The sequence below is a fragment of the Eimeria mitis genome, genomic scaffold, assembly GCF_000499745.2.
Source record: "Eimeria mitis Houghton genomic scaffold, Emh_scaff12, whole genome shotgun sequence".
In the NCBI taxonomy this organism is placed as follows: Eukaryota; Apicomplexa; class Conoidasida; order Eucoccidiorida; family Eimeriidae; genus Eimeria; species Eimeria mitis.
Window position 1 is genome coordinate 62611 of NW_013568168.1, and position 9677 is coordinate 72287.

At 55.6% G+C, this 9677-nt stretch overlaps 2 protein-coding genes across 2 annotated transcripts in view; one reads left to right on the top strand and one right to left on the bottom strand.

Annotated features, from left to right (window-relative positions):
• The window catches only part of EMH_0009800 (serine/threonine protein phosphatase 2A B56 delta subunit, putative), a gene marked incomplete at both ends in the record, with an annotated part of 3664 nt that extends 1289 nt beyond the window's left edge, over positions 1-2375 (top strand). Inside the window, 5 exons of the mRNA XM_013494557.1 lie at positions 42-170; positions 352-463; positions 902-1063; positions 1759-1919; positions 2252-2375. Of these exons, the coding sequence (XP_013350011.1) occupies positions 42-170; positions 352-463; positions 902-1063; positions 1759-1919; positions 2252-2375 (688 nt within the window). The remainder of the gene's footprint in view (positions 1-41; positions 171-351; positions 464-901; positions 1064-1758; positions 1920-2251) is intronic.
• A 1451-nt stretch (positions 2376-3826) lies between these two features.
• EMH_0009910 (uncharacterized protein) lies at positions 3827-9396 on the bottom strand (the record flags this gene model as incomplete). Its single annotated transcript, XM_013494558.1, has 2 exons — positions 3827-7816; positions 8215-9396. 2 exons carry the CDS (start codon positions 9394-9396, stop codon positions 3827-3829), a joined length of 5172 nt encoding a protein of 1723 aa, XP_013350012.1.
• Between the last annotated feature and the right edge of the window lie 281 nt (positions 9397-9677).

Here is a 9677-nt window from a genome sequence, read left to right on the forward strand (position 1 = left end):
GCATTCAGTCGTATCTCTTCTTTCTTTTGTTGGCGTTGCAGCGTCATTAACGGCTTTGCTGTCCCCCTGAAGGCTGAGCATAAACTCTTTCTTGAGCGTGTATTGTTGCCGCTTCATAAGGCTCGCTCTCTTGCTGCCTTCCATAAACAACTCACCTACTGCATGGAACAGTACGTCGATATAGTATATCACTGCTGCTGCTGCCGTCACTGTCGCTGGGGCGTTTTGTGGTGTACCCCGTGGTGTTGTTTTTCTTGCTCTATTCAGTTATTGGCCTGTAAGGACTAGGGTGTAGGGTTTAGGGTGTAGGGTTTAGGGTGTGGGGTTTAGGGTTTAGGGTTTCTGTCTCAGATACGTCGCGAAGGAGAGCCGCGTTGCTGTGCCCATCATCCTGGGTATGGTCCGTTTCTGGCCAGCCTGCAACGCCCCCAAGGTGGTATTATTTTTGAATGAATTGGAGCACGTAAGGATTTCATCATTGCTGTTATGATATATATATATATATATATATATATATATATATATATATATATATATATATATATATATATATATATATGCTACATATACTATATAATAACAATAATTATTTCTATGATTATTACTGTGGTTATGACCATTACTATTATGATGACTGTACTCGTTACTGCTATTCGTATTATTATTGATTTCTTTAACTGCTTCATTATAAGCAGCCTATAGAACACAAAAACTGTACTCCTCAGCCATTCTCCCAGCTGCAGTAGCAGCTGCTGCGAGAGCACTTCTCCATTCTTTGCCCTTTGCACCAGCGGCAGCAGCTGCTGCAGCTGCAGCATAGTATGCGTGAATGCGCGCGCTGTTAAGCTGTTGTTCTTCGTCTTGCTGCTGCTGCTGCTGCTGCTGCTGCTGCTGGGTGCAGGTGCTGCAGGAGACGCAGCTGCCGGAGTTCCAGGAGGTGATGCTGCCGCTGTTTACACGGCTAGCTGAATGCATTCAATCCCCCAACTTTTTGGTGGCTGAGAGGGTCCTCTTCCTGTGGAACAACGAAAAGATCGTCAGGCTTATCAACCTCAACAGGCCGGTTAGCATCAAACCCTAAACCCGAATCAACATTCACAAACCTTAGTAAACCCCAAACCCTAGGCAACAGCAACGAGCCCTAATAAACCCTAAACCCTAATCAACGATAATAAAACGAATACACCCTAAACATCAATCGAGAGCAATAACCCCAAACGAACCGTAGTAAACCCTGTTACACCCTAAAATCTAGTAAACCATGAGCTCTAATAAAAAATAATAAACAGCAATAAGCCCTAATAGACAGTGGCACACCTTAATAAACCTTAATAGACCGTAGACCATAATAAACAATAATAGAATCTAATAAAACCTAATAAACCATAAGCCCGAATAGAGTGTTAACCCTCACAAACAAATATACGAAATAATAATACGTAAAATAAACCTTCTTGAGCCTTTGTCATTCGACTAGCAAAATACAACCCAACGACTGAGGCTAGAGCGAATGCGCACTGGGGGGCTATTCGCTGCTGCAGTTGTTGCACACAGACATGGTCGTGCTGCAGCTGCTGCAGTTCGTGCAGCTGCTGCAACAATGGCAAACAGTAGCGGAAAGTAGTAGAGAGACTAGATGATGAGGAAGAGTAGAACAGGGACACAAACTTTGTTTGGGGGCGGCTTCCTCTCCTGTTGCTGCTGGTCTTCCCACTGCTGCCGTTGCTGCTGCTGCTGTGCCTGCTGCTACTGCTGCAGGAGTTGTTTCCCATCATAATAGGGGCATTGTTTCGTAGCTCACAGCAGCACTGGAGCGTTACTGTGCACACGCTAACGTACAACGTCTCCAAGCTGCTGGCCCAAGCGGACACAGCCCTCTTTGATGAATGTAGCAGCAGATTTGTCGCTGAAGAGAAACGGTACGCAGCTGTAAACCCTTAACCGTATATCCTTAAACCCTGAGGCAGAAACCTGTGCATTTTGCTCTACTTCAGGTTTTCACTAGTTGTATTTATATCTCTGTTTGCCTTTGGGAAGCGTTGCAGTCTTAGCGTGAGCGCTGCATGCATGCATACATGCATGCATGTTTGCACGTATGAATGAATGTATCAGCATTAGGCGGGGGCATTGCCACGGCCTGTGCTGCTTCTACTGTTGCTGCACATACGAAGGGATGTTTTAGGGCGGCTTTGCGGGTACATTGATGATGGTTTCGTCGCTGTTGTTGCTTTTGCTGTTGCTACTGCTGCAGGCGGAAGGAGCAGGAAGAGGAGAGGGCTCAGCGCTGGGCAGAGCTCGAGGCCGAGGCAGCAGCAAAGGGGAGCTGGAGGGCTGCTGCTGAGGGGGAGGACCAGAAGACAGTCCCTGCCCACTGACCGCTACGAGGGGGCGCACCAACCGTTTACACCTGTCACCACAGTCGTGGGGGGCCCCCGGGGACCCAAGGGGTCCCCAGAGGTGCAGCGTTGCGCTCTATAGAGCCCGGCAGACTCCCATCGTTAAAGGGATGCGCGAAGGCTCAGCTGGTGTTAGTGAGCTTTCGGGCTCCTTGTGTAGCCTATAGGGGCCCCCCCTAAAGGGGCCCCCCTTTAGGGCCCCGCTTTAGGGGGTCCCCCCATGAGCCTGTTGGGACACCGCCCTGGGGGCTGTGGAACCCAAGGTAATGAATAATGCCCCTTGGGGGCCCCCACACCCTGCGGTCCACATTGCAGTTGGGCCCCCGGGAGCGCCGCCTTACCTGTTGGGGCCTGCTAGAGTGCGAGGCCTACGCTGTAGGGGGGGCCCTGGAGCCATATATACAGTAGGCTTTGGGGGCCCCTCGAACGCCGTGTTGTGTGTGTTTGTGTTTGTGTGCTTGGGCCCCTTTGTTCGGTTGCGGTTCGGGTTTAGGGTGTGTGTCTGTCACTTCGCTGTTCATTGTCGATGCTTCTTTGTGGGTATGTTACTCCTTTTGGGGTGTACGTGGAGCACATGGCGCTCCCCTTCTGTTCTCCGGTGCGGGTCCACAGAATAACGAAACTCGCAAAAGGGAACAAAGTGCAGCGGCGCGCTCGCGAGGTGCTGCGCCCCTTAGGGCTGCCTCTCGCAGAGCTGTGTACGTACACCTCATCAACGAAACGCACGATACTGCTAAGCAGATTTTCTTAATGTTTGTATCTATGGAACGGATCGGAGTGGAAGCAACAGATACGGAGGTGTCTGTGCACCGCAATGCGAGGGAAATGCCAGTCCATATACCCCACCCTCGGCAGTCGTGCAGCTGCAGAAGCAGTAGCTGCACAGACAGCAGATGCTGTCATCAGAAAACACAGCAGTGCGCATGCAGAATGGCGGGAGCAGCAAACGGGCGAATTGCCCCCATAGAAAAAACTTTTCAGCACCCAACGGCGCCGCGCCGCCTCCTTGCAGCAGAGCGGCTGGAGCATTACAGCAATGTACTAGCACCGCAGCAGGGCTGCGAGCAAGTGTATGCGCACCCCCAAACCAAAACAGAAGAAGTGGCGTTAAGACCACCCTCGACCCTGGCTATATGCTACTCTCCCCTAGGCTCTGATGAAGCGCCAGGGGGCCCAGCACAGAGGCCCCCCACCTGCAGCGGCAGCTACAGTAGCGGGGGCAAAGCCAGAGGGGGCCCCGCTGCAGCATCGGGATTTGGCGTTTCAACGTGCCTCTAGAAGGAGCTGAACAGTGTTCAGTGTCAGTGTTTTCTGCTGCCTCAGCTCAGTGTACAGGTTCCTACAGCAGTTGCTTGGTGAGAAGTGTGAGTGTGAAGGGGTGTGGCATTATTACTATTATTATTTGCTTGGCTGCTGCTGCGCTTGGAGTGTCAGTCCTTTAACAATTCAGCAGTTGAAAAGCGCGTCTGCTGCAGCTCGAGCTGCTGCTGCAGCAGCCGCAGCAAACGACACCGCTGCTGTAGCCTAAAACCCCTTGCCAACTGCTCTTCCGCCTCATAGTCTTCACTCTCGTGCTCCTTCCGCTGCTGCCTGTTGTCCTCCCGCCGCCCCCTCCTCTGGGTGAAGTCTTTGCTCCGTGCAGCAGTTTCTGCAGTTGTTGCTGTACCAGCATTAGCAGCCACAGGTACAGTAGCTGCTGCAGCTGCAGCAGCAAGCGGGGTTCCCTGCTGCATGCGCCCATGACGGCTGCTGCTGCCTGTTGCTTCACGTCCTCTCGCAGCATTTGAGCTGCCTCGCTGGCAGTCTGGTCTCTTCTCTCCTCTCGGCGATGCCCCTTTGCTGCCGCTGCTGCTGCTTCTGCTGCTGCTGCGCATATTATGTTTGTGGCTCGTTCTGCCTCCGGCGTGTCTGTACCTTCTCCCCATTTTCTCTTTTTTCGCATTTGAGTATGCAGTTTGACCCTCATCGGCGCCCCTTCGTTCTCTTAGCTTGCTGCGGCAGCTGCTCCTGCTGCTGCTGCTGCTGCTGTAGTGTCTGCGAGTTTGTCTCCCGCGTCGGCACTCCTTAGAAGGACGCTGAACTGCTGTTCGCAGCATTTCCAGCAAATGCTTCCCCAAGGCTTCTTCTGGGTGCTGCACTGGCCGCTGCTGCTGCTGCTGCTCTGCTGCTGCTGCTCCAACGGTTGGTGGTGAGGTAACTCGCATTGCAGCAGGAATGTCAGCACTTGGATGCTGTTGCTCCCGCTGCAGCAGCTGCAGATAAGCTGCATGTGGATGCTGTGCTGGCTCACGCTGCTGCTGTTGCTGTAACTGTTTATGATGAAGCAGCAGCAACTGCCGCTGCAGACAGCCCACACATGCCACGGGTGCAGCAGCAGACACCGACGGGCCAGCGACGGGAATCCGCAAACAACAGCAGCTACTGCTGTTGCTGGTGCTGCATAAGGTTGGCAGTTGCTGCAGCACACATTCCTGTGGAGGGAGACGCATCAGCTGCGGCAGTTCGCATGCAGAGGACGCTTCTGCTGCTACTATGGGTATCCCTGCTACTGCTGTTAGCGGTAGGCCTGCTGCTGTTGCTGCTGCAGTAGTGTTCGCGATCACTTGGCTGTTGGTGAGCCCGTCCATGCGGTCAGCAGCGAATGAAGCAGCGGGGGCAGCTACTGCAGCAGCAGGGGCAGCTATTGCAGCAGCAGGAGCAGCTACTGCAGCAGCAGGGGCGGCTACTGCAGCAGCAGGAGCAGGTCCTGCAGCAGCAGGAGCACCTGCAGCATCAGGAGCAGCTGATGCAGCAGCAGGAGCACCTACTGCAGCGTCAGGAGCAGCTACTGCAGCACCAGGAGCAGCTACTGCAACAGCAGCAACGGCTGCTGTAGCAGCAGGTGCAGTTACTGTAGCTGCAGATGCAGCTGCTGTAGCAGAAGGATCGGCTCCTGCTGCAGCAGGTGGAGCAGCTACTGCAGCAGTTGGAGCAGTTACTGCAGCAGCAGTAGCCACTGCAGCCGCAGGAGCAGCTAATGTTGCAGCAGGGGCAGCTACTGCTGCAGCAGGATGAGCTACCCCAGAAGCCTCTGCAACAAACGGAGCAACTCGCGGTGCAGCAGAATCTGCCACGCCAGAGACGGGATAAACTGGGACAGCTGCAGCAGCTTCAGCCACAGTAGCATCTATGAGTTCAGCTGCTCGAGAATTGAGTGCAGTCGGCGGTGCTGTTGTTGTTGCTGCTGCTGCTGCAGGGGCTGCCACTGCAGCAGCACTGTCAGCAGAGTCAGCTGCAGCTGCTGCCGCCAGCTGAGACTGCTGTATTTCTGCAGCGCAGGTTAGAAGAGCCTCAGCAGTATCTGCTGCAGCGGGCCCCATAGCAGCGCATGGATCTGCAGTGGTTGGTGCTGCTATATGTATATCACCGCTCCCAGAAGCATCAAAGGCTGCTGCTGCTGATCCTGCTGCTGCTGCTGCTCCTACTGGCAGCTCAAGAACCGCAGCGGCGTCTGTTGATTCGAAAAGAGATGAATCTTCTGCGTTGGCGCTGCTTACTGCTGCCGGTGCTGCAGACTCTGGCGGTTTACTTGGTTCCGGTATCATCTTTGCTGCTGGGGGTGCTTCAGCTGATCCTACTGCTGCAGCTGACGCACTCGCTGCAACAGCTAACGCAGCAGCCTCGTCGAACTCATCTGTTACTGCAAGGTGTCCTAATGTGGCCGCCGCTCGCTGTGATGCTGATTCTGTTAATTGAGATAGTTCGTCTGCTGATAGAGCGTTGACCCGTTCCTGTGTAGAAGCTTGCAAATCATCACGCCGCTTCTCCGGCTGCTCTTGCTGTTGCGGCGACTGCTTCAGTTGCTGTGGCTGCTGCTGCTGCTGCTGCTGCCCCTGGAGCTGCTGGTCCTGCTGCTGGTGGTCCTGCTGCTGTTCCCGCTGCCGCTGCTCGTGATGCGAAGTACCTGCTGCTGCAGCGCAGTACTCTGCAGCTTCGATATGAGCTGCTTTCTCTGCGGCAGCTGCAACCATCTGTTGCTGCTTCTGCAGCTGCTGAGCCTGCTGCTGCTCTTCATTCTCCTGTGTGCGAGTCCGCATAGCTGGCTCATCCTCACTGTCCCCACAACTCCCGCCAGGGCTGAGGTGTCTCGTCCCCTGCTGCTGCTGATGGTGATTTTGTCCTTCCCGCGGGTTTTGCTGCTGCTGGGTCGCCCGGCTTTGCTGCCCATGCTGCGGTGCCCCGGCCCCTTCCTCAGGCTGTTGCTGTCTGCGCTGCACGAGGGCTTGCTGCAGCGTTGGATGAGAGCTTTTGCTTCGATACCTTTGGTGTGGCTGCTGCTGCTGTGCCAGCTCCTGCTGCCGCCGGGCTTGGCGTGCCAGTTCATCTGCGTAGTCAGTGTCCCTTAGCTGCGGCTGCTGATGCTGCTGCTCCTGCTGTTGCGCTTCCTTCGGTGGTTCTGTCTCCAACACCCGTAGGCTATCTCTGCTGAGACGCCGGCGTTGCTGCTGCAGCTGCTGTTGCTGCGGCTGCTGCGGGGGCGAGGCTTCAAGGGCAGACTCTGAAGGAGACAACGGGTAGCACGACGAGTCGGGGGACAGGCGAAAAAGGAGGCTGTCATTCAATGGCGATATATCTGCTGCTGTTGGTGCTCCTGCTGTTGCTGCTCCGTCTTTCACAGCATCCACAGCTTGAGAGCAATCGCCAGCAAACTGGGAGAAGGGAGTTCCGCAGAAATCGGCTTCTGCTGGCATTTTCCTTTCAGGCTGATGCTGCTGCAGCTGCTGCTGGGTAAGCTGCTGCTGCTGCTGCTGCTGTTGGTTCGAATGTGACTCGCCCTCCTGCGAGAGCTCAAGGGCACTAAGGGTGAGACTTTCCGGACACCGACCGCCAGGTACCCACGGGATGTGCCCTTGGCCAACGGTATGCTGCTGCTGGTGCTGTTGCTCCTGCTCTCTTTGCTGCTGCTGCTGCTTGCTGTCTGCGTTGCCACAAAATGAAGAGGTGCTATCGGCGCCTTGTGTCTCGTCCAGCAGTCGGTCTGAACCGCGAGACAAAGAATGTGGATGGCGGCCCGCTGCACCCCGCCCTTGCCGTTTGCACGAGCAGCGGCGATCCCAGCAGCAGCAGCGGCACCTGCTTCTGCTGCTGCAGTTGCTGCCGCTGCTGCTGCTGCGGCTGCTGACGAGCCCTAGGCGCCGCTTGATGCGGGCTATGACCTCCTCTGGCTTTGAGTTCAGAATAAACTCCTCTTCGCCACCTGCTAACGCAGGAGCCTCCCTTCCGTTCCGTTGTCTAGTTGCTCCTGCTTCTGCTGCTGTCGGTGCTGCTGCTGGTGGTCCCGTGACACTGCTGAAGATAGAAGTCCCCAGAGCGACGCCGGCAAGAGAACCCATGAGTTGCTGAGGGTCTGCAAGCCCCTTGGGCTCGTCATCCAGCAGAAACTGCAGCAGCAACACAGCAGCAGCACAGCAGCAGAAATACGTCAGCAGCAGAGCAGCAGCACGGCAGCAGAGCTGCACAAACTTGCTGCTCCCGAGGGTCTTGTTACCTCTCTGGTTCTACTCATCAGCCTTTACTTGTTAATAAATTATTAACAAAAATATTAGAGAAGCTATTAAAAGACATGCACACAAAGGGGAAGTGCCGGTTACCGCAGAAGAGAAGTTCAACCATTGGCTTATCAAGGATTCTGGCTTGCTGCTGCCGCTGCTCCTGCAGGATAGCAACAGTTCTTTATTCAGTTCTTTCTTCTGCACCGACGCTCTTCGGGCCTGCAGCAACAGTAACGGAACACGACAGCAGCAGCAACATGATGCATGCGACACAGAAACTCCCTTACAAGGTATAGACACACGCGTCTGCTGCTGTTTCTGCTGCTGCAGATGCTGCTGCTGCTGCATGAAAGACATGCATGTGCCCTGGGCGACATGAGGCGGTTGAGGGAAGCAGAGGGCACCTTGTCACTGCTCAGCTTCGTCCGATCCCTTCTGCTGCTGCTGCTGTGGACATCGTTGCTGCTGCTTCTGCTGCTGCTTTTCTTCTTGCGGCTGCGCCGTTTGCTACGCCCTGGCCGTTCCCCGTGGCGATGCCTGCTTTTGTTTACCCGTCGGGTCCTGTTGCTACTGCCGCTGCTGTATCTGCTGCTGCTGCTGCTGGAGCTGCTGCTGCTGTTCTTTTTCAAGTGTTTTCTGCGGCTGCTATGTCTGCTGCGGCGGTGCAATCGCTGGGACGTGCTGCTGCTACGCGTTGTCCTGTGAAGCGGTTGCCAGCGCCAAGGGTTGCTGCTGCTGGCATCGCTGCTAGTGCTGCTGCTGCTGCTGTTCATTTCTTCTGCCACGCGTCTTCGCACGCGAGAAAGGATTCTGCTGACGATGTGCTGGGGAGTGTCGCTATCAAGGATGCTGCTATGTGGGTCAATCGGGCTGCTGCTGTTGCTGCTTTCTAGCTTCTGCGGTGTTGTTGCAGCAGCTACTGGTGCTGCTACAGCTGCTTCTGCTGGTCTAGCTCTTGCTGCTGCTGCTGCTGCTGCTCGTAGAGCTTCTCTAGCCGACAACATCCTGCTTGCGGCTGCTGAGACGCGTGCCGCTGCCCGAGCATCGTTCCGGGTGCTGCTCTTGAGTGCGGCCGGATCTGCTGCAGGTGAAGGACCCACTGCTGCTCCTGCTGCTTCTGCTGCAGCTGCTTCTCCTCCGGCTGCTGGGGCTGGGCCTGGTGCAGTGGCTGCCGCTGTCGCTGCTGCGTCACGCGAAGGCAGTGCTCGTCTACCCTCTATTGCGAGTGTCACCTGTACGCCGCCTGCGTCTTGGCTTTTATGTGTACGTGGCTGCTTTAGCACCAGCTGCGGCTGCTGTTGAGTTTGCTGCTGCTGCTGCTGCTGCTGCTTCTGCTGCCTTGAAGCATGCCTGCGCTGTCGCTGCGCAAATTCGTTGCGGGCCTCAACTCGCCGCGCTATCGCTGTCTGTGCTGCAGCAGCAGCATCGTTGCTGCCGCTGCTTCGCTTCTGAGGTGTCCCCCGCTGCATGCGAGCAGTCAAAAGCGCGCCGCTGCAGGAGCTGCTGCTGCTGCTGACTCCGTGGGGGGGAGCTCCTGAGTGTGCAGCGGCAGGCAGAACGTACACCGAGTGGCCGTGTGCGTTCATCTTCTGCTGTCGCTGTTGCTTCTGCTGCTGTAGCTTCTAACGTGATCCTGCTGACGCGATGATGGCGTGCAGCGCATCCTACTGCATTCCATGCTGCCTGTTAGCTGTTGCTTCCGCTGATGCTGATGCTGCTGCTGCTGCTGCTGCTACCGCTGCGGCTGCTG